At 36.0% G+C, this 26,061-nt stretch overlaps 2 protein-coding genes across 5 annotated transcripts in view; one reads left to right on the forward strand and one right to left on the reverse strand.

The window, feature by feature from the left end:
* LOC131684679 (RNA-binding protein Musashi homolog Rbp6) overlaps positions 1-26,061 on the forward strand; it is a 126,554-nt gene that overhangs the window by 55,858 nt on the left and 44,635 nt on the right. For 3 of the 4 annotated variants that reach the window (XM_058967758.1, XM_058967760.1, XM_058967759.1), the window contains exon 3: positions 3,043-3,063. The exons of the other annotated variant lie outside the window; for it this stretch is intronic. In XM_058967758.1, the coding sequence (XP_058823741.1) occupies positions 3,043-3,063 (21 nt within the window). The remainder of the gene's footprint in view (positions 1-3,042; positions 3,064-26,061) is intronic. 4 annotated transcript variants of the gene reach the window in all.
* The window catches only part of LOC131684682 (uncharacterized), an 80,631-nt gene continuing 67,097 nt past the window's right edge, over positions 12,528-26,061 (reverse strand). Inside the window, exon 6 of the mRNA XM_058967763.1 lies at positions 12,528-13,023. Coding sequence (XP_058823746.1) covers positions 12,925-13,023 — 99 coding nt within the window. The 3' untranslated portion in view covers positions 12,528-12,924. The remainder of the gene's footprint in view (positions 13,024-26,061) is intronic.

A 26,061-nucleotide genomic window follows, 5' to 3' on the forward strand; every position in this document is an offset into this window, starting at 1 on the left:
CTTTCTGCCTCCAATAAGGAGTTAAACGTTATTAGTACTACACATCTCGTATGATGTAACTGAATGTGTGACACTTCGGTAAGCACAAGTTTAATTTTCACCTCGATCAACTGTTCCAGCTCGCGTGCTGTAGGTCTACGACGGGTCTGCGTGAACTCAATCGCGATTGTGTTCTCCCGTAACGGGTGAAGTTTATTTTGTGATTCGCTCTTTTCACTCGCAGTTGGGGGCAACGGGACTTTGCTGTGTTTAAAAGTTACACGTACACGCTAGAGCGGCGCGGTTAGTAATTTTTTGTTTGTATGCTGTTCGCAAGCGGTGCGCTTTTTGTGCTCTGATCTTAGCGAGATGAGAAAGCAAACTGTGTACTGGTAATGTAACCAATAACACGTCGCGTTTCTGTAAATATTATTTTTATAGGAAGAAGGGTAATATAGTTTTATGTATTTTAAACTGTGCTCTCGTCCAGGAATAATCATTACATTTATTACGTGCTACAGTCCTTCCAATATCGATTTTTAGACATCTGAATGAGTGCAGAATTTTTCACTTAAACACACAAAGCACAGGAAGTATCAGCTTTTTGCTCAGAGCAAGCTTTGTAGACTACGGGATTCTGAAGACATTTCTCGTTCCTCGTAGATCATCCCGATCACGTGGTGGATTATTTTGTATAGCCGGTCGCTTCCGACCTTTACGAGTTTGAAATGGATTTCGTCCTACCCACAGTGGCTTAACTTTTTTCAACTCGAATAACCTTTCACACTTCGTGTAGCATGGCATCGTTCTCCTATTATCTATGTTTTGCTTGTGTCTATTCGATTATCCATTCAAAAACAACTCCAAAGTGTTCCTTCCATCTGGCCGCCACTCCTGTACGACGACGGGCAAACAGATTTCTGTCTCGAACGTCGATCATGCCCGGTGGTGGTGGTGGTGGGGCACTTTTCTTTTTCATCACGTTGATCGGTTTGCAAATTTATGTTTCACGCGTGAGCTATTTGCACCACGAGACCGACCTGTCTTTCTAGAATTGATATGTAAATGCAAATCGATGTTCGTCTGCCGTCGCTCACCGTTTTCTCACGCTTGTTGAGATTTAGTACTTCACTGATGAAACCGTACTGCGCTAAGCAAATGTTTTGACAAAAGGTCGGAGGCCTGCGGCTGGAGATAAATGTTTGCTCAGCTTCGGTTTTGTCGTTGTCGCTGTACTTTGTTCATTTAAATTTGTTAATGCGGGGCTGGGTATGTTGGCATAAATAAGTAAACAGATTTGGATTGTGACGATTGAATCCAATTTTTAAAGGGGTTTTTTTAAACTGTATTGTTATTGAATTTGCTTAATCTATAATTTTGTTACGCTAGCAATTGAAAATTATTTGAAATTGTGTGTTATCACAGAAAACAGTAAAGGATAATTTGGTTTTATTTAAGATCTAGAATTAATCTTCTCGTTTCAAGTTGGGATTTCGTTTGCATCAATAACTAAATATACCAGACCAATACATTTTTGGAGTTCTGATTGAATTTCTGTTTCAACACCGTTAAAATCCCTCATAAATAATGTATTAGTTTTCACCAACCGGAGATGCTATTCGCATCCTTTTTTGGTGAATCCCCAAATCGTACTACTGTGACCCAAAACGATTGAAGATATATTAAATAGTCTGGTATATTTCATATAGGGTAAAGAACCTGTTTTGTTGACATTTAGCGGCTATTCCGTGAAGTGTGCTTCAAATTGTATTCCATAATTTTTTGAATAATATGTGAACCATACGCATCTTAAATAAACAATTTCGCAATTTAGATGTTCCGTTTTATTCAATACAAAATGGTAACGAATGCAGTGCATAAATGCCCGTCACCCTGCTATTTTTTTCTGTATAAACCACGAAGCACATTCAATTCCACGTGGCTTACTGACACTGTTCCAGGTGTATTTATTCCTTTCGCTTGGATGCAGAAAACTACTTCTAAGCAAAAAGAGAAAGCCTGTTATTAGTGTACCCTCATAAACAGGGTCTGTATAGGGTAGAGATAATCCTGGCGATTTTTACTGCAGCCAGCATTGAGAGATGTATGCTCCGTAGACAGCAGGTGGAATTAGATATGATTACGAAAGGGACCAAGATCATGAATACGATGATGTAACATCTGTAAAATGATTCGATTGATGGCAACATTGTTTTTTTATCATTTTTAGTCAGTTTGTTTAACAAGTTTGTGTGTAGAGATTTTTTTTGTAAAATATTAAAAGAATTTAGACCCATCCCAGTGAGGTGTATCCATTTCCATTGAAATACATACAGCTTTAAGTGTTTTACGTTCATTTTTCATCACTACTCGTAGACCAGTGCTAGGCTTCCGACGGTGGATTTAAATCCCGTTCGTTTTTTAACTGCGAAATTTTCTCGATTACCGTCCACTTGTAACTTTTGATTTAGCCTAGTTATCTGATAGTAATGGAATTATCGTGGAAATTATGTTAATAATTCTGCGCTGAGAGATTTGCTAAGCTCCCATCGGAATCAAACGGTAAGCAGGAGAAAAAGATGCAAGGATTGCTCCATGCCGCGGCGTTTAATCACTACCAGCACAATTAACACATTTCTACTTTTTCTCTGGTTGAAGGCTGCTTCAAACATTGTTTGCTTCTGAGTACGTAGCATCTCAAGAACAGATGTACATTTCCGAAGCAGGCGTGAGATTTCACGTGGGTAACGAGTTAGTATATTCTTGCGTTGTAGAACCGGCAAAACCTGTAATGCAATATCACCTTGTCATGTGGTTTGCCTGTTTGTTGGTGGAACACATGGTAGAAAATTTTGCACCGATAACTTCTATTATTTTGACATGGTTGTCGTTGATTACATTTTAAGTGACAATTCACCTTTCCTCAGAATCCTGCTTGCACTACTACTCACTAACAAAACGCATTCTATATGTAGCCTAACCGAAAAACCACACTCCGTACAAGCAGCAGACACAATTATAAAACTTTGTCCTCTCTTTTTTCTCTGTTTGTCATCGATACAGATTGCATGGGACGACATTTAGGTAAGTAACACGTACGGTGAAATGGCGGAGCCTAGTCAGGGCCGTGTAATAGAACTGTTAGCTAAGGTTTGTGTTGCTACATAGTCGGAAGACGGGACTTTTAGAAATATTATTTGATTTGAATTCAGCATTAGGGGCAAGTATATTTATATTTTTTAGTTTCCGGACCTTCTTTCTCCATTATATATTGCCGATTCTAAACCTGGTCAGTGTCATTTAAAGGCAGAACCACACACAAGTAACAATTTAAGAAATTTCGACTTTTCACCTTGATTGACTTTACCGCCGACAGTTCGTATAAAGGACAATCACAGGGCAGTGTAACAATATTACCGATTTGTACCTTCCAATACACAAAATGTTCAATTCGCTTAGCCCATTTATAATAGCGGAAAAGGCAGTTGAAGAGAGCCTAATATGATGTTTAATTATATTTAAAGACATTAAAGTTCTATCAAAATTCACTGAATGAATAAAATTGTGATTGGCAGCACGACTCCTGCAAAGTCCAGCCAAACTAATTGCAATAACTCCTGTTCTACGCATAGTAGAATGAACTGTTAGTAGCTGACATGAAGGGTAATGTTCCAAATTATGAGCTTTACTAGTTTTTGTGAGAAAAAATTACCAAACAACATGGACATGAAACAATTAAGCTAAGGATTCTCGGAACGCTATTCATTATTCGGGCACTCTTTTAAATAAAATAGACCTACACTTTGAAACATGTACGGTTTGCTGATTCATATAGCATTGACTGCTTGCCATTAACTGATTTAAGCCACAACTTTGCGTACACCATCATGCCTTTTAATTAAATGCTATATCCCTTAAGGGCTCTAAAGAGAATACAGGTCGGACTCGATTATCCGGGGATTTGAAAAAAATCTCACCCCGGATAATCGAATCACCCGGATAATCGAATCAAACTTTTTTTTGCGTTATTTCATGAATTTAAGCTTCATTCGTGGAGAAATTGGAAATAAAATGACCAGGGCAAATTTTCCTATTATGTTAAATGTAAATGTACCTATTTTGGCCCTAGTCGATTTTTCAGACTTTCAGGGTGTGATTTGTATTTTCAATTGGTTTTCATTTATTATTCATATTGGTAACGAGTTAACGATATGTATCAGTTGTTTATAGCTATTTGTATAAGAATTTTAAGATAAACTTTTTAATAAGGTGTGTCTTTTGCAATACAAGTCAAACTCGATTACCCAGGGCTTAGATTTTCCGAGCTAACTGATTCGATTACTCGAATACCAGAAAAAATAAAGTTTGTAAGTAAACTGGGGGTCGTCTGTTTCCTGGCTCTAGTTTAATTTACGTGGAGTGTCACATATCACAGCTAACATGTCTAGTCATTCTAATTAGAAGAGGGCGTGTTGCGCACCCACAAAGAGATCCTTGTTCTTGTCCTCGTAGCATTATTTAGTTGACCAATACTGTATTGTCAGGTAATAACTACGCGTGTAGTCTTCGCAAACTGTCCCACTCATACTTGACAGGTTCCCGGGCGCCTCAGCGAGAAGTACTGCTGGCGCCTTCTTTATATAGCCTATCATTCATCTTTGCTTGAGCTACCCAAGAATTGAAATCACCTCCAGTGGCGGCCGGGTCTCTTTTCAGAATCTCGTTAACCATTTCTTGACCAACTATTTTCTATCGCGTATAGGGTCCCAAAACTATTTTTCCTTAAAACTGTTGGCATCAAGAAACACGAAAAACCTGGTTTAAGAAAGATAAGTGCTTCTTTTGCAGCTGCTCAATATTTACCTTCCGATCTAGCCCAATTGCATAAAAAAGGTGGCAATCTAAATTAGAAAGATTTAGCAGCTTTCAATAATATTCCCAGGCTAAGAAAATATTCCAAAATTTCATTTTCGCCATTAACAGAAACTATCCCTGGCAGCACTGCTTCAGCGGAACCCAAGTAGATTAATTGTAATGAATTCTGTTCTAATGCTAATATTTATAACTTTTAGTGCTCAAATGAAAGATCTTAATCGCAGTTATTAGCCTTACTTGACGTTGTGTAAACCAAAAGTTATAGTCATATAGAAACATGGTTGTTCATCAACCAGAAGGGCACGAACGGGTTAAAGATGCTATTGGAATTCTGAGCAGGAATCACTTATTGAAGGGGATAAGGGGAGAAGAGCAATATTGTTTGTGTCAAAGTCCACTGGAACTCAAAGCAGGTTATTCATCAGGACCATGATTCTATCAGTATCTGGCAAAAGCATAATCGTCAGCGGAATTCTATCTTGAGAAAGATTCCACTAGACATTTAAGAAGCTTTTCTCTAGAATCCTGCATCAAAATTCAGAGAAAAAACCGTAGAAATATGGATAAATATTGAATCGCAGTTCTGAAATAGATTCCATTGGGATGCTAAGAAAACTTCGATCAGAATCTTGAAAAGTGTTCAAACAGAATCCTGAGAAGCATGTTATCATTATCCCAAGAGATAGCCAGAAACCGAACGAGCAATGTAGGTATAATGACAAACTTTTCATTTTTTTGGAATCCCTAAACAAATATATCTCGCTGATTGATTCTAGTGCAAACAGTACCAGAGATATAATCCGAAGAAAAAAAATTTTTTAAGCAATTTGTTAAAATTAACCGTTATGTGTCCAACAAAAAACACCTATAACACCTATTTAGATGTTATAGATTCAGGAACTCGACAACTTTTGGATTCTGTAACATTGAACCGGATGAATGGATCTGGTTCTTGGTAATCCGGATTTTCCGGATTACAGTACTAGGGTATGATTTGTAAATTTAAATAATGCCCTAGCAAAATGAATATCAAAACTCTTCAAATTGTCTCGGAAGTCTGTTATTTATTGTTACGGGACCCTATGGTAGTTTAAAAAATGGAATTGGAATGGAATGGCCATTCACGGCCCTACAGGAACCTGCTCCGAAATGTCCGTTCCGGGGTGAAATCACCAAATGGTTTCAATACCACGAAATACAGCCTATTGATGCTATGCCAAGAATTTTGATACCAATATTGCTAGTATTCCATTGAAATTCACAAATAGTATCCAAACACTGGAACATACTTCCGGAAATCCGGATTCCCGGGAACCGGTTGAAATAACCCGATTCATTTTTACCAAGTCTAAAAGTAGATGAGTTCTTGAATCCAAAACACCCAAAAGCATCAAAATCGGTTGGAAATTACCTTAGTTATTGGCATTTCAGTTTTGAGGGTATCTGGGTATTCACGTCGGCCTGGGACGTAGTAAAAAATTCAGGAGCCCCTCCTCACTCTCTTCTTACTATATCAAAAACATTATTATCCCAAAAGCTTGACTTAGTGAAGTTCTAACATGTCACAAAGTTTCAATTTCCAGCTACGGATAAAACATCGGAATTTCATTATTTGTAATCTAAAAAGGTATCCGGGTACCGCGTCGGACACATAACGGTTAAGAATGTTCCCATGGACTGAGGGGCTGTTTAAACGACACAACAATTTAGGTTATTATATATTGGCTCTAAATGAACAATTTCTTCAAAACTGGTTCCAATCCATGAAGGTCGATTCCAAGTTTTGTTTTTTAGGTCACTTTGCGCGGAATAACCCATATATAAGCTATTTTTGAGGTAGGTTAAAATTTGAGAGGAGGTTAACCCTAGACCCCCCAATTGCCCGAAAAAATGTTCTATTGACTGCAATGATCGAATTAGCACTATAATAAGACATTATAGTTGAAATTTCATTTTTTTCAAAACACCCGGATAATCGAATCATTTTTCCCGGATAATCGAATCACGGATAATCGAATCCCCGGATAATCGAGTCCGACCTGTACTACGAAAAATCGATATCGAAAATAAGCTTTTTTTTCAAATGATGTGAATCAAAAATTCTTGAAAATCATTCAGCAATCTTGTCTACAGGGACCCTCAAATCTCAACCGAGTTATTGAACTTTTTCTGTAAATAAGTTCATTACAAATCTTTTTTTAAAAATTATGTCGCCCCCCTCTCTCTTCAAAATCGCTTAAAAAATCAGGTCTATAAATAATTTTTTTCTAATAACCACAATTTAAAAAAATGACACGTTTTACATTTTTTACGAAAGATATGTATATGACTCGCTCAAACTTCGAAAAAAAGTTCCGAAGCCCGGAGGGCCAAGTCTCATATGCCAATAGACTCAGTTCGACAAATTGGGACAATGTCTGTATGTAAGTGTGTGTATGTATGTATGTACATTAATGTAATGTAATTATCTCAGCATTGTAATGAAACTAGTAACGCGACAGTTTGACACGTTTATTTTTGTTTTTCGTTATGCATTTCTGAGATATGGGTGATTTTGTCAAAACCAAACATGTTTTAATCGAATAACTTTCGAACAAAGCGACCACGTTGCGCAGAATAGAAAAAAATACCTTTCTAACAAGCTATAGATTGTCAAAATCCGTTCACGAGTGGCGGAGATATCAAACATTTTGTATTTTTATTCCTCGCCTACTAATTTCCACTAACTAAAAATGAGACAGTTACATACAGAGTATTACTTTACTGGTGATATAGGGGCTATGCCAAACTGCCCATGGTACCAAATCAGTCCCATCAAGAAAGAAAATCCCATAGAAAACGGGACAAATATGCGATCATCGGCAGTAAATCGAACTTAAAGGAACTCGATTAGGAAAACATTTTTGCGAATTGCTTCAAATATATCCCTTCTAAGCGTTGCGCTATGGGTAGGCAGGTGACCAAAAATCGAAAACTACATAAACTCCAATTTAATTCAGTTCTGTTCAGAGCTTTGATGCACTATAAATTCACGGCTATCTCAGAAATATATTTAACATTACTGGATACTATGGATGTTTGAAGATGAAAATTTTGAAAAGAGACATTCCACGTGCTTTATTTAAACTATGCGTATCTCTATTGAATGTATATATTCATTGCTATGTATTCGTTATTGTTATTAAATATATATATATATATATATATATATATATATATATATATATATATATATATATATATATATATATATATATATATATATATATATATATATATATATATATATATATATATATATATATATATATATATATATATATATATATATATATATATATATATATATATATATATATATATATATATATATATATATATATATATATATATATATATATATATATATATATATATATATATATATATATATATATATATATATATATATATATATATATATATATATATATATATATATATATATATATATTCATTGCTATGTATTCGGTTTGTTGATTTTCCTCGGTGAAATTAAAAACGATACCTTTTTTCTTCGTCGTTATATAACGTTTCGGCCTACTATGCTTCAGTCATCGTCGGACGCATGAAACAAACCGCTAACACACTCCATTCATACACATTTATATTCATTGTATTGGTACGAAGGAACTATTATGAAGAATATCGGATCAAAGCCCAAAAATATCCATGAATTAGATCCGGGAAAATAAGTTTCCCAAAAACCCCACTCTCAATGGGGGATGCAAGTACAATGTTTCTTCTAACTTATCGTCCATTTTTGCTCTATACTGAGTATAATTCCGTACACGCTTCGTTTGAGTTCAGCGTATTGTATAAGTAAATTAGCGAGGATTACAATCAGAGTTTATGAATTGGACAGATAGTTTATTTAACTACATTTTTGCTATACCCATTACTGTGTATAACAAATGAACCCGAAGATACCGTTTTCATGATTAACGTGACTAGAAACATATGTATTCGCAGAAAATTCAAGCATATCCATCCATCAAATGCAGTTTTTTATGTCCAGTGACACTTTCAATGACAACTTGCGTTTCCAACAATTTAAATACTCATCTTGATAGTTTGAAACATTTCTTTTTGATAGTATTGGTTTCTTTAGGACTCATTTATCCATATTTCCTGAACGAGATTTCCGAACTAAACAATATGCAAGCTATAAGTATGATTGGAAAGAGACTGTATTACAGTCAACTTGACGGCTTTTATGCTATCGACAAAAACATAATCACCAACATAGACTAGACATTTCACACTATTTACCTCAATGCTACTGAAAGCTTTGAAATATCTACCTGTCTTATTCATGAATCGCATTCTCTCTCTGTCGTTGTCCGTTTAAGGGGATTGAAAGCACATGTGACCTTGTCTCACTTAACTATTTCGAAATGCGCGTATCTACGTATTCTGTACAAAAATCTTTTTCTCGGGAATATGTGACCAAAAAGACAACTTTGAATTTCAAAACAAATTGAACGTTCCAGGTTCCTTATGACTAATTAAGGTCCTTCAATAAAGTAGCAACACCAGATAATCTTAAACGACGCCGTCAAGAAAACAAAAAAAAAGAATGGAAGCCCTAGAAAGTCCATTGTATTGGTTATTTTTCAGATAATGGGATTATCAAGAACAATTCATAATTTTCTGATACAATAGTTCTCAAATTCATACAATCCGGTTTATTCATTTACTTTATTCAAAAATGATTTTTAATTTCATTCTAAATAGAGAATTTTTCAGTTTTTTTATTTCATGGTTTTCCTTCATCTTGTTTATTTTATTCATTTTGGATATTTGACTAATTTTAAGTACCTGATCATTGCATTTGAATTATTTATTTCATTCAGCATTTTGTGCATTTTGGTTTCGTTTTATCTATTTTATTCGTTTCATTTTTTGGATTCACTCTGATCAGTTTATTTTTTCGTGCATTTTATTTATATCGTTCATTTAACTAATTTTATTCTCTGTTTCCATCCTATGCATTCTATTCGTTTTTTCCAGTTCATGCTTGTTATTCAGTTTCTTCATTATAATCTGACTGTTTTTTCAGTTTTATTCATTTCATCCAAATTATTTATTTGACAAATTTTTTTTTTTCTATTAATTTATAACTTTTTACCATCGCTTAATTTTTCATTTCAATGATCAATTCATTTTGTTCTGCTCATTTTCTTCTTTTTATTCATTTTATGAATCTTATTCGTTTGTTGTATTTATTCATTTTATTCAATTTATTTATTTTTTATTTCATTAATTTCATTCGTTTCATTCATTCCAATCATTTTATTCATTTCACTCATTTGATTAATTGTGTTCACTAAATTCATTTCTCTAATGTTATTTATTGCATGATTCGTCATTCCACTTATTTATTTTGTTCAATTTGTTAGTTTAAGTCAATTTAATCTATTATAATTTTATAACTATTTTTAAATATTGTCTAATTTTCCATTCAATGAGGTAATTTAGTTTGATTTATGTACTTTATTAATTAGATTTATATTAATCATTATATTGTGCAATAAATTCCCAAAAGGGAATTGCGCGTTAAGGGCACAATACCTAACTTCAATTAAGTTTTGTATTTTTGTGTTTCGAATTCATCTCGTCAGTAACTAGCACCATCTGGGTGTCTAGTTAGACGATGTATCTAAACTAGTACCCAAATTAGCACTAGTTAGACACAAAAAATTCAAACAGTTCACACGACACATGTGAACGCCTAAAGCCACATGTCCCGGGTGATGTCCCGGGAAGCAAATATAGCTCTGGGTTGCTGAATTCCCAAAAGAGAAAATTGGACTAAACCGTATTGCGCGTTAAGGACAGAAGACCTAATTTAAATTAAGTTTTGTATTTTTGTGTTTCGAATTCATCTCGTCAGTAACTAGCACCATCTGGGTGTCCAGTTAGACGATGTATCTAAACTAGTGCTAATTTGGGTACTAGTTTAGATACATTGTCTAACTAGACACCCAGATGGTGCTAGTTACTGACGAGATGAATTCGAAACACAAAAATACAAAACTTCTATTCATTTTATGAAACTGAAAACCTTTTTTTTCATTTTTCGCTTTATTATTTTATTTTGTTCGTTTTATTATATCTTTTTCATCGACTGGGAGTGTTTTATGTTTGAGTATTGGTTTTCATAGTCTTGTTTAAATATCAAACCACTTATGTTTTGGTTGTCCGACGTTTCGACCGTTTTTGGTGGGAAAAAATATCCATGACAATAGCGACAGACAGATAATTTTCCTTGAAAAAGGATACCAAAAACGGCCGAAACGTCGGACAATCAAAAAATGTCGTTTGTTGTTTATATCTTCTGAAGATGCAAACTTTGTAGATATGTTTCGAGATAGAGCATGTTTTGGTTAAAATTTTTACTTAGAGATTATGTTTTTAATAATTCGCCATATTTCTAAACTTGTTGGACCTAGAAACTTAGTATTTTCCGAAGATATGTTTATAATTACCTTACATACAACTTTGTCGTAGACACCATCTTTCTATCTCGTTCCGTTAAAAAGTTGATATCAGCATCGCCCTATTGACTGAATTCCGCACTAATATGAAATGATTAAATACAGCACTACATGCCAGGCAACAACCTGGCTAAAGACACCATAACTCTAAAACGAAAGATAAGGAAAGGACGTGTGAATTGTGGGTTACCCCCTTTTGGACGCTAGGTACCCCCGGGGTTACCCTTCAAATTACGAAAATGCTGGTGAATTGAAAGGTAGTTCATGTAATGATCATGAACTACTAATAAAATCATGTATTTTTACAATAAAAACAATGTACATTTGAAAATGCGGAAGTTTTTTCCATTTCCTGTAAAAAAATGTTAAATGTGGGTTAGCCCTTTTCGGACGCCAGTCAATTTATTATTATAATTTCAATTTTTTAAGCTCATCAATGTGAACGAACCCATTAAGGCTAAAAAAGTATTCGCTAGTTTAATAATCTTGCACTATAAAACTCTTGTCGATCGGTGTTACAGGTGTCCGTCGATTTGAGGCTTCCTTTTCCAATGACTTACATCCCTTTAAGTGTATTTACATTCCCAGCCATTAGCTGCACGTCATCTTATAGACACGCGCTCTAGGTCTTGTCTAGTCGCTTAGAGGAATGTAAACTTTTACATCATTGTCCGTCGTAGTTTGGAATATTGGTGGCAATACACAGGTAACTGGAGAATTTACTCTTCACCCTCAAACCACAAATACGGTGACTATATAAACAGATTGTTACAAGTATCAATAACTTCCGAGTAACATAAAGCCCTTGTTGAACCATTCATTCACCTCGCGCAGCAATCCTATTAACCTTTTCCGGTAAATCATTAGGGGCTTCTTTCTTGCTGCATGATATCATAAAGTATGATATCGATCTCTAGAAATTGGATTAGGACACGAAACGGAGCAAATTATCTAACCAGCCGAACCGTTATGTCAGAAGGAAGTCATCAAATGGGTAAAACGCAGTTTGAACCGTGCAATATACACTAAGCCCCCACAGCAGCACTTGTAGGACTTGCGGGGTAAGGTTACTTGACTAATCTTCCTTATTCAGGTCACGACTAACTCGGGATCGACGTGTTTTACTGTATAATATGTATTTATTGATTAAACGACTAGTCGCCTACTATAAGCGATAGTTTTAAGTAACGATAAACTCTGTGGCGTGCACTATTACTAAGACATATTTGTGTTGGCTTTAAGCTCCATAGTGTCGAGGATTATCTTCATGTCCAGAGGTAGTAGAGAAATACTGACCAAAGCGGACGTTCTCGTGCTAATCAACTACGTTAAGTTAATACATTAATACTTGAAATGCAACGCTTCTACAATTAAACTAGCTGGTAGGAGCAACATTCAAAAGGTCCTGTCCAGTTGACTTTTATGGGTGTATACTTAAGCGATTAAATGCAGGATTGTTCTATGCTTAATAGAAGGGAGTGCTGGATTGAGTGACTAAGCCCACACCCGTCCGTGATTCTGGGCTGTTCTTCTAATGATCTGCAGTTTCCTGTTTCTTGTATTCCTCACGGTACGCCAAAGCTTCGTTCAATTCTGGCATTGGTTGAACCTGCTGGTTGAAGGCGAAGATCTGTAAAGAAATTCAGAATGATTTAGTAAGCGAGATTTATGGAATACGATGAACTACAACTAAAAACTTAGCTAGTCTATCACTTAATCTTACGATTTCAGCACCCTCTTATTTATTTGTTGAGGGTTGTATCACCAGATCAAATCGTTCTTTCGAACTACCCTCCCCGCTAAAAGCTAAGTAGAAGGATAACGTTCTACGTTGCCAACAAATGCATAATCGGCTTTCGTGCACACATTCGGCCGTGCGTTTATTTACTGACTGAAAACAAATAAATATTCGAAGTTTTTTTTGTCGGTCGTTGGCTCCAAATAGCTTTTAGTTGCACTACCAGCTAGGATAGTTCGCATCTTCGTGAGCAGCAGTGATGCCATTACCAGCGAACGAGACAGCACTTAGTGTCATATCAAAGTTTTATTACACTGTTTTGATTTTTACTGCACACTCGGTTCTGTCTGCCTCTTTTCTTTTTTTATTATTCGAGCGCTAGCTTTTCCGCTCGGAAAAGGATACATATATATGAGCCTCCGGGGTAGCATTAGTGCACAATGAAAGCGAGAAATCGTACAAGGTAGGAACGGGTCGGTTATGTCGGTCGGGAAGCTATACAAGTGTGTATCTACACGACACCTACGTCTATCGATTAGGTAACGGGCCTCATCCAGCAACGAGCTCGTTGGATCTATATCGCTGTGGAGGTCTTGGTGGACTTTAAATTGGATTGTTGGCCTCCTTCGCCACGGTGGCGGTGGCGATTCCGACAACGTGACTACATATTTCAAAGGTGAGGAACGGATTTAAAGTCGGTTAGGGCCCCGCTGTGTTGTACCAGACGAACGAAGTTTTCCGTCCATTGCCATATTATCCATAGTTGTAGAGGGGCAAAAATTTAATTACCAGTGCATTTATTGCTAACTGGTTCCTTTGCTTCCAATCAACCATAGCACTTGACGTGGAATATGGAGACTCGAGGCGGAAAGAAGCTTTCCTACGGCTTTGTTTTCCACCGGTCTAAAAATAAAACCTTACACTGCAATACAATACTTTGAAATGTCCCAGTAGCGACGGGACAGGTGCTTTATGCATCGTAGGAGCGAAAGTGTATCGCATTAATATTACCCACACATTGTGACGACAGGATTTGTCAGTCATGCCCCCCGTACAGTGCGGAAGTTTTCCTCCGAATGTGGTGGGTTATGAAAATCACTGGTGTAATATTACAATACACCACCATCATCTAATCAGGCTCTTCGATGTAAACTTTACAGATAGCTAAAGAAGGATGTCAATATACATACATATCCGCCCGGAAACTGAACAGGAAACACGATGTCATTATTTCCCCGTTCAGTGCGGTTACGGTATTATGTTACGCAAGGGATACTGACTACGACGACTAGGTTGATTTTACCAGGTTCCATTAATACGGCTTCGATATCTTATAAATCAATTTAATACGTTTATTGCCATAACGTGCCAGTGGGCCTTCAGCGGATCGGGGGTCGCATTGTTTTTGGAGCTGCCCGCCCAGGCAGTTCACAAGCGTCACGAAACGAAACGAACGAAAGTGCGTAGGGACCCCTTCGCCGTCAATGGATTCAATTAACAAAATTAATGATCGATTGAATCGTAAATGAATGAAAGCATTTGTTTTTTGTCATACTTCTTGTCACTCGATGACCGACGGCGTGGCATAACAATTGATGAGATTAAATATAATGCGGAGAATATTACGGATAAGATCGGGAGTAGTGCGTGCTCACAAGCATGGAAATTGTTTCATTTGAAGAAAAAATGTAACATATTATAAGCTGGCAGTGGCAATATTTCATGCAACATACGGATCACGGGTACTTAGTGGCCGGTTTGCTACCGATAAATAGATCGTTTGTTGGCTGAGATGATGGTGACCGTGTACTACTTGCGTTGCGGCGATTGATCGACCGTGCTGGCGCCGTGGAATGATTTTCTTAATACAGCAGCATACAAATTTGTTATTCTTGATGGCATTTCGTTATTGTGTGGGGGTACTGTATAAACGGATTGCATTAGTTTTACGCACTCATCAGAAATTGCTTAACCCTACGGAAGTCGCGTAAATGGTTTACTGAGCTAGCAGCAGCCGCTGGTGCCCCAAGACGATTTGCTAGATTTTCAGAGCGGCGCACAGAGGAGTAACCAGAACAAATTCCTGGCCAATAACCAATATATTTTTTTTGATTTTCTATTTCGTTATATTTTTTTTGCATACCTGCTGAATAACGTGGCAAAAGTAGGAGTATGTCAAACATTGTTAAAGATTTTTTGCATGGATGTAAAATGGTGATATTTTAAGGGTTTTTTTTAATCATTTTAATTATATATCCAGCAATATCGCTTTCTAGTAATGATGACTGTATTAAGTAAGACAATATTATTGCAAACGTAGTTGAACACAACCATTTGTATAACTTCAGCCTAAAACTAACTGAAAGTATTAGTGTTGTTGTGCATTGCACTAAATTTAAAAAAAATAGGTTTTTTAAACATTTTATTCCAAACTTGTATCATAAAAAAGTTACATTATACGGCGAGATCCGGCAAAGTTGCTGAAGCAGTATTACAAAACCAGATTCCAGCTATCCGAAAAACATAAGAACTCTTCCGATCTTGTCCGATCCACAAATTCCAAGCGATTTGAAAATATTGAAATTTTTAGTAATCTGAGGTACACCGAAATGCTGTAGGGCCAAATACTATGTTTTTAAAAATGTATCTCTATGAAAATATGCTCAAGCGTCTTTTTTATTCCCCCTTTTCCACTGATCAACTGTTTGTGCAACTGGAAAAAAACGAATGTATTCACAAAGATCACCTCGAAATTACTAGTATTCAAAAGGATATAAAAAATTGACCTCTGCACTGGTAGATGGATAGATGTCAAATTACTCCAAAAACGTGTTATGGTCTATTTTTGTTCATATTAAGGCATAATAAAAGCAATAGCAACAACAAATAATTTTGGCCAGGATTTGACCCCAGTTACTCCTCTGTGCGGCGTGCATTCAGGGTACTAGAGCGACGGAAGGTTAACATTCTAGAGCTACTTATCGTTCAATTCACGATGTTGTATTATCGATTGAATTATAACCAGTATTTACAGATAAAAAAAAATTAAAGGGTTGTGTACAGGACACGACCACATTGGCATTAAAAATGTAGATTTTTTCAAGATCGTGCGATATAATTTGCAAATGAATTTTTAATCTATCAAAACTGTCGATTTATTTTAGGATTGTCTGTATAGTCTTCAGTGAAAACATGCTACGTCATGTTCTAGCTTACTCTCCTACGCCCATATTTACAATTTGCTATTGACTTCCTGTTGAAACATAATTTATTAACAGTTCCTTAACAGTAACCTTAATACAACATCATATTCTCTGCTCCATTTTTAAACTAATCGATTACAATTAACGGCTACATGAAAAATAATCTATTTACTATTAATTGTATGTATGTACACGACTCGCACCTATCGCATTTCTGTACTCGAGTATGTATGCGAAGTTTCAAATCGCACAGCAGACCAGGCATGCCAGGTCATATTTCTTAAAATCTTTGCGCAGCCTATTTAAAGAAAACTGTGGAAATCTGTGTATTAAAGCAGAAAACTGTGGACATCTGTGCAATCCTAAAAATCTGTGCAGAAAACTGAAAATCCGTGAAACACAGATTAGTCTGTGTTTCTGGCATTACTGCAGCAGACTTAGCAATACACGATAAACTTTGCATCTGTACAATTTGTACACTGCTTAACTGTGTGTGGGTTAAGGGGTTATATCTACTTGAATGCTTAAAAACTTGCTACAAAATTTCAAAAGCATCCGACTAGTAGAACTGAACATACAGCACCAAGGAGCTGAAGGTGTTCTGCGACCTAAGTGACTCTTCACTTTTTACGTGTTCAGGGTTTTCCTCAAAAGACCAAATGCGCATATATTTAAATGCGGGTCGAATGCTTGTTGATTCAGGAAGTTACAATTATCTCAAAATCGCCGCGGAGACAAAGATTACTCGGCATATACTAAACCGATCGATTTGAAACCCTCTTCGTTTCATTTCTTATTACAATGGCTTCTTCGCGAACGAATGAGTTTTTATTTTTAGTATGATTCTATTTTCTAGATAAAAAACTAAAATTCTAAGTCATCTAAATTTAAATATTTCAGAAAAATTGGTACCATTTTGCAACAAATGAGAATACTGTAAAATCCTTCGTCCATGATGGGCAAAACATATTAGTTTTTCCATTACAGATAAGTCGTTCTTGATTTATCATTGTCACCGCGCATGCGGTTCAAAATAAGGTGATCCGTTGCAAACGCTATATTACGGTCAATTTGTAAGCTTTTGCTACATAAAAATTACTACGAATACATTTCAACGTGTACTACAACCTATATAAAACAGTATTACAAAAAAACTATAACAATGAAACCCAAGTAGATATAACCCGCAATCCCTGTCGAAAATCCATAACGTCCACCGCCCATTATACCGTCCGGACGTTAAAGTCGTGATGTAGCTCGTTTGGCCTGTGACCAACAAATGATTCTCTCGTCAAATGCAGCACAAAACAATGTTTGAAAAATGTAGACCACCGAAATATTAATTTATGGCAAAAACCATTTTCTGGGACTTTTGTCACAAAAAATTAACTAAGTTGTCATTTTTGAGCTGATTTTGGATTTTTTAACAGTTTTTGGAAAGATGAAAACCCTTTCCAAGATTATGCTACATCATGCTGTTTTGTACGAAATATGAAAAATATTGCATGAAAAATATGCAACACCTTTTTCGAGGGCACATACTAGTTTTTATGATAACATTTGATTTGATTCCGCGTCCAATAACATTTTGATCATCAAAATCAATCGAAAAATAGCAGTTATTCAATTTTTCCCAAAATTTGCGCATGGACTCTTACGTCGAAAAAGATAGGGATTGGAAATTGCGTTGTAGCTAGCGCGCGACTTAAGATTTTAGGAGCCTCTGGGCACCTGATCACCAGGAGGTTCACTAGGTGCATTTTAGGAATATCGTAATGGCAAATTCGCTCAATTCAAATATTATGTTGATGGAAGATAAACTAGCAAAAAAGCAACAAAAAAATTCGAATAGAAAAAAAATAAGAGTGAAAAACAAACTTGCGAATAGATAAGTAGAATGATCAGAGCTAATTTACTATTTTTTTACAAAAACTAGCAGATTAATGAACATGACATAAAACATTTGTTTTTCGTGCTGATATGACTGAAGGAAATTGGTAACTGTTTTCGATCTTTCTCGCGAATTGTCAATTCTCAAACCTCATACATGAGTGATGTCATCATTCCACTCAGACAAGACCATGCGTTTTACCTATGCACATTTAATGCCCTGTGGATTAGTTCCCTAGTTGGTCAAATTAACACTAAACAAACATTGAAATTACTTTGCTCAGTCCAAAAAAATGTCAGCTCGATTGGCATCACCAAGCGGATACGTGTTCCCTTAAAATGCCATCAAATGAACGAACATTCAAAATTACGTACGACAAAATATGTGGCATTTTGAAACTATGAAATGAAGGCTATTGCTTATTTGCAATAAAATAGAACGGAAAATATTGCTGCATAACCAAGGTGGCTCGTTTTCAAAGGTAGCACTGTTGATGAATCACCTTATAAAACTAGGTTAAAAGGGGACGTGGAAAAAAACAGCTGACCGCCTTCCCAAACGAAATTACCCAGGTAACCAATAAGAACGAAAAACAGCCCGTAATCAGCTGTATTTGCGTATTTTTGACAGCCTTTGTAATGTTACTTTGCATTAAAGTCATCCCTAATGCTATTTAAAAACTACTTTTGCCAAAATATGCGGCAATGTTTTACTGTTATGTCCTACAGTTTGACGCCATCAATGCCGGAAATTTGATACACATTTGTACTAAATGATAGGGTTGAAACAGCATTTGAAATGCTGATTAAATGCATTAAAATTGCGGATTTGCGCAAAAATTAAAAACGAAAAATACTTCTGTCGTGCGTTTTTTTTAGATTCTATGTTGACTAGACTATTTGGTTTGTATTTAATTGTTCACTCGTATTGTGCATTGTTTATTTCTGAATGAAACAAGATTTGAACTTGGTTAGGGTAAAGTGTCTATTTTCCTCCTATTAAAAAAAATAATTATTCGGTCTACAATCAAAGGAATGTAAATAAATGGGCATCAACAGCTTTGCTTCGCTATTAAGAACAAATCTAATAACACAAATGCCCTGTAAATGTTGAAATTCTCGTGTTTTAGCGCAATGAAAATTGAATCAAATGCCCTAACATTCGCTATGCCATTTGAGCTAATGCGTTGAACAAAGATGGTACACGCTGCTCTAGCCAACGACTTTAAATGAGTAGGCTGATAAAGGAAATGTAACCACAATAGGCTCATTACCCTATATTGATAGGAGCTGGCATTGCCTTTATCCGATGACATGTGGATGACATGAAGAATCGAGGGAATTTCAGTCACGTTTTTGTTTATTTCATGCTGAATACAAACCTAGAAATCGGTGTCAATACTGTTCACCTTGCATTTGAACAGTTTTGGCAGATCCCCAAAAGCGTTTCAAGTAGATGTCGTCGGTCAACAAGTAGGGGAAACCAAGAAGAGTTGAAACAGAGAAGAGTCCAAACAATGCCCCTTGCTAGCGAAACCATGCCAATGGAGATCAGGTCAAAATACTTTTGATTTACATCTTTCGTATATGTTTAACAAAAGTATTGTTATAAAATCCCTGACAGTATGGTTTTGCTAGGAATGGGGATTCTTTGAACTCTGCTCTGTTTCAACTCACCTCGGTTTCCTCTAGTAAGTGATTATGTTGCGACAAATGCGGTAAAAGAATTTCCACCTTGTTATTTACGTCATCTTCATTTGATCCATAGTCAGGACTATATTTACAATATTCTGACCCGGATCTATAATAATCTTCGTTAGTATTTCTTTCGTCTTCATTGGTTTTCAAAAGAGGCAATATAGTGGAAGCATGATATGACCTTGTTGAAGGTAGATGAATAATTAGTATCCATCATTTGAACATTTAGCACGATTTGGATGGATAATTTCTGTATATCGCTGCAAATCCTAATTATTTGATCCATCTTTAACAATATTTTCCCTTTTTTTGAGTGAGTCATTTTAACTTTCTTGATTCGAAGCATGCTTCAAGCATTAAAATAGTTTTAGTCGAGTATTTTGAGTGCATCAATCCAAAAATGTTTGAAGTATTGCCAACGCTTATTTGCGACTATTGTGCATTCGAAATGGTGATTATTGACAATAAGCAAGTTTTATGGTTTCTATATGCCTATTTGCAACAGGTATACAGTTACAATGCTACTATATTGCAAGAAACATCTGAAATACCAATAATATGCTGCTTTACTGCATGTATTAATGTTGCGTCATCTTTCGTTATGGTTTCGTAATTAGAATAACTCGAATATAAGAGCGGGTCCCTTGTTTGTGTACATCTCATTAAATTTCGATTTCAGTTGCATCAACTTTTGCGCAATAAAAATATTATAAAATAAGGTAAATTATATTGGTTATCAGTGTACGATACATTGGATTTGAATCATATTTCGGGTTAAAAATGATTAAACATTCCACGTTTGTGTACCTAGTTTCTAACCGACCTATTATTCTCTTTATAGCAACGAATAAAGGTCACCGCATAAGCATAACCTAAATGAAGCATGTCAATCGTAAGCAAACCTGTATCTGTTTGCGTTATGCAAATATCTTCGGAATCTAACCTATTTCTAAAAAAAGAGCCACCAAGACGTTATATAGCAAGCAATTGATCAATAACAATGACATACATATCATACCTGAAACAGAAATGCACCAACATTCTACTTATTTTTACATAGTTTATAACCGTTTATTGGTTTCAAATGCGGCCACCGCCTATCTCTCGGACTCATTGCCAATTATATGTCCATAAATTGTGCTCCTCTTCACTTGCGGGCTGATATTCGCTTCCTGTCCGTCTTTATCGCTAGTTGTTGCCATAGTTGAGTCAGTTACCTATTCTGTTTCACATAATTGCAATATTGCTGTATTTTTTATTCATACTAAATGTACCCTGACCGCGGACGTCCCCCGTGCTGTCTACCGTTAGTCCTTGTCAAAGTTGCCTTCAGCACGTGTTCTACCCGATGGTTTCGGCGAACACTTTGTGCTGGCTGCACCTTCCTTCGCCTGGACTCAAATTTGTTTCGAACTTTTTCGTTTTTAGTTTGATGTTGTTATTTAATAGGGCTCCGTTATGTGGGCAGGCTCTTTATTTAAAAACAATCTTCGATGTGTACATAATGTTGCGGAAAGATATTGTTCCGGTAGCAACAGATATGAATCGATCAAACTTTATTGATTTTTGTGAGCCCCTTCCCTCTACCCTCGAACTGAACGGCATTCGTCATTGGTTGTAGGCATTTTAAAATCACGAGGCCTTGCTGTTTGTTGATAGCTCATTGTTTCTGTTGGCGTGGTGGGCGATTCATAATCACAGCGAAATTGAAATTTTGCTACATCGTTCTTGAGACTTTCTTTTCCATTAAGTAAAGGAATTTGAAATACGTAGACGCAATTCCCCGAGGAATTGTAGCGAGGGCTGTCGATTGCGCAAAGGTTTGACGTCATGATTGTACAATAGAATGCCCTAATCACCTGATCGATAGCTGGGAGACCGGAAGAAAATAAGGATAACGAGGTGGATAGCTTGCCAAAAAATAAAATCGATTCAACTCCAGCTCCTTTTACCAGTGCTGGATTGTTGCGTCCTTTCTAGAGTGTCTACCTTCAGGAACGTGTCTGCTTACTCAAACAACTGAACGAAAGAATTCTGATGATTTATGGGGTACAGAGCGCTTGGTTTGCTCGATTTTTGGTCTCCTCTTAGGGCGAATCATACTGCGAAACACAATCTTAGGGGTCGTTAAAAAAGACGTACCCATTTTTCCAATATCTTTTAATTTTCTTCTATTTTGGTGGGCTACAAACATAGTATATTAATTGAAACAAATCATTAATGGCATAAGCCCCTTTTCTTTGAAACAGTGTACGTATTTTTCGGACGGTCCTTTAACAAAATAAATAACATAGTGGTTACCACAGTCGCCCGCTTGGCTATTGGCGATGCACGCGGAAAACGTGGGTCGTTCCGATAATAAAAACAAACCAACCGGAACGTCGTCGTCTGCAAGGATACGCCACATCTTCCACCTTTATTTGCTGGCATTCCGGTGCGGGTTCTGGAAGGTCTTCTTTTTGCTACTTTTTGCGGGTGCCTAACTTCCGGACTCTGCGAATTATAGCATTGCGAGATTTGTTTGATTTTTTTGCGTTTTCAGGTTGCCAAATGTGGCATACCTCCCCCTCCACATTACGCATTCGGGAACGAACGGGCATAGTGGTTGGCATAAACACGCCACTTGGCTCAAAGTCTCATGCGATCGATAAAACGGCACCGTCTTGGCACGTGAAGAATACACTCTCACCGATAAATTGATGTTGCTTTGGAAAAAAAGTATTTCTGAGTAAACCAAGTGGAAAATTAGTTTCCTTCAGGGATCTTATGCCGTTTAAACAAATTTTGCGTTTTCTGTAACGGACGTGTTAATTTTGCGGATTATGCTTTCATTGCGGAATTGGTGCGTTATTCATAATCACACTGACTGATTACCTTCGACGGTTCCGAAAGCCCTGAGATAATTGGTTCAAATTTAGTACATCCATGTTTTTGGGATTGTCTCTGCAGGTAAAGGGTGGGGACGATTGACATGTTTTGAAGCACTTTATACGGTTCCGGAAAATGAAGCAAAAATTTAGCGTGAGCCAAACTCAACAAATCTGCCAATGACATTCTAGGACATGCAAATCTTGATGTTTGTTTATTTTATTACCGTTTACATGATTAAATATGAGAAAGCATAAACAGTACCATCTTTACGCATGGGTGCACTGGGCATGGCTCCGGGATTTTGTAGCCTCGGATGAATATAAAATCATTCTAAATTCCACAAAAGAGGTGCATTCAATTACTTATAACACTTTAATGTGTGGGTAACAATCGATCGGTAGCAGCTCAGAATCGCACGTTATACCGTATCCCATGTGAACAATACGTTTAAAGAGCATCAGACAACTAAGCGGAGTGGTGGTAGCCACGTCCAGGATGGTATTGAACCAATTCAAACATTAATCCCACGTTTCGATTTTTTTTGAGTAAAAACAATGAAACGTTTTGTTCAGCACGTATATAAAGTTTGAAAGGCACTGAACAAGAGATGTTACCAGAATACGGTGTAAGAACACAAGCTGTACAGGAAGTAGAAATGGAATATGTTGAAATTTGCTACAAAATCCTTGTCTGGCAAGCGATCCGTAGATGTGGCAAATATTCAGTTGTTCATCACGTCTGGGACAGTTAATGGAAAAATCTATGATATTTTCGTAAAATCCCAAAAAAGTTTCAAAATCCTCTTGCGAGAATGTGATTAAAAGTGTACAAAATCGATCCTACATTTACTTCAAATCGCCTTAAGGCAAATGTGCGTATCTTTAACCCTTCCATGCACAACGTTTTCTAGTACACACATATATATATATATATATATATATATATATATATATATATATATATATATATATATATATATATATATATATATATATATATATATATATATATATATATATATATATATATATATATATATATATATATATATATATATATATATATATATATATATATATATATATATATATATATATATATATATATATACAAAAACTAATTTTCCTTGAAAGCGGTGGGATCAAGAAACGCCCAAAAAAGCTTTTTCATAAAGTTAGGTGCTTTTCTCGTAGTGCTAGAAACGACTCAATTTTTACCTTCCAATGTTCAATACAATTCGGCTAGAATATTTACAATAGTCCAATTGTGTGAAAAACATAGTCGAAGAAAGTCTTAATCAGGCTTTATCAATTTTCAATAATATTGCAAAATAATAAAGATATATGAAAATTTCCTTTTTTTTACGTCAACGTAAACTGCTCCATCGGAATCAGGGAATCAGAGTAATTGCAATAACAACCTTATCATCAATTCATGTAAATATAGACAATATCACAATATGGTAATATCGAAAATAAACAAATCTCAAAGCAACTCGCGCGCTTAGATTCAAATAAGATTGATTAATTTCAAGGGCTGTAATATTCGGCCGTATATTAACGACGTATAATAATGATTTGAGCACTATGCCATTAAGGAGACATTTTTTTAAAACCATCTTTGCGTGTGAAGAGCACAAAACCTATAACTAGATTAGTTATAATATTTGCGTTTCGTCTTCGTTTCATTAGAATCCGACACTAACTCAGTGGCAGCACTAAGCTAGCGCCTAGCTAGCTCCAAAAAACGGAGACACAATTTGTGTTCCTGAGTAAACTCCTAGTCCTGCGTGATGTCAAGCAAGAAATTGAGTTAGGAGTGATTAAGCTGATGAGAACTAATGAAATACTAGCCTCAACCTAGTGCTAGCTTAGTACTGTCACTAAGTTAGCGTCGGATTCTGATGAGACAAAGATGAAACGCAAATATTATAACTAATTGATTAGAACAAAAAACGTAGCCTTTTCCAAAGTTGAAAATCGAGTTTGTTCAATTTCATCATATCAGAAACATCAAGAAGTTGAGAAGAATACTTAACGGAACAATGTAAGGGAGCTCGGGGTTATCAAGACTCCTCGATTTCTCAGAAAATCGTACGACTTACTGACTGTTACATATTCGTGAAAGCGCCATTCTGAAACATTAATTTTGACAGATGAATCTCATAATGCAGTTTTTTTTTATGGAAGGAGACAAAACGTGTTTGATTTTTTTCGCAATCCTCAAAACAAAATTCATTGTAATGGCCAAACCGTGATTAAAGTAACAAATAAAAGTGGGAAAATACCACTATTTCCTATATACTCCTGTTTGATTGAATGATTTTTGATTGGGTCAAAACACAGTTATTTTCAAGACGCTCACCACTTTTGTGCTAAATGATCGGACGGGAATATTCGGACCCCCTATCCCATCAATCACCATTCAGCGGCTTGTGGCTGTAAAGAAAATACATGCTGCGCCAATCGACAGCTGTGACTAACCAGATTAATTTTTTACACATTTTTTGCACCTTAAGGAGTTTCTTCAATAAAAATTTCATTGATAAACATAATTATGCTCGTGAAGTGCTCAGACTATCACTTTTATAACAAAATTCACATTGAAAAATTGTACGAAAAAACTGCTTTTCTGAGAGACACTAAGTTATGTAATGTTATGGAAATCACTAAAATAAAAACGACTTGAGATACAAATTATTAAGAGTTGTTTGCTCTAGAAAATTGTAAAAGAAAGTATGGTTCTTTCTCAACTACTCAATTTTGAAATAATTTTTGTAACTTCAACATTTTTAGGACCACCCCAAAACTGCTTCAGCCGAAAGAAGCAGTTTGCCACGCATAGTACATGTTTCTAAGACGTCGAATCCAAAAATAAAAGCATGAACAATTTGTTCCCGCTAACTTCGCTTCCTGGACCACTGTACGTTGGGACATGACTCGGACAAAAGAAAAATATTTGTGCACATACTCGCCAACCTTCTACAATGTTAGATTCTAACTATTTGATTTTTAGTACGACCCGATCCCGTTCAATTATTCCCGTTTTCATGCATTATTCCTGGCAAAGAGAAAAAACGTCTCTAATTCCAAGCTGCCACACTTTAGCAGTTGAAAACTCTATCCCTCTTTCAACCGAGCAGCCGATGGTTTGATTTTTATGACAGCATCCACAGAACATTTCGACTCTATGATACCCTTGCTTTCCATGTGAAATGAACTGCAGCAGCAACATTGTTAGCAAATTTCAAATGAAAGGTATGGGGCTA

The sequence above is a fragment of the Topomyia yanbarensis genome, chromosome 2 (assembly GCF_030247195.1).
Source record: "Topomyia yanbarensis strain Yona2022 chromosome 2, ASM3024719v1, whole genome shotgun sequence".
In the NCBI taxonomy this organism is placed as follows: domain Eukaryota; kingdom Metazoa; phylum Arthropoda; class Insecta; order Diptera; family Culicidae; genus Topomyia; species Topomyia yanbarensis.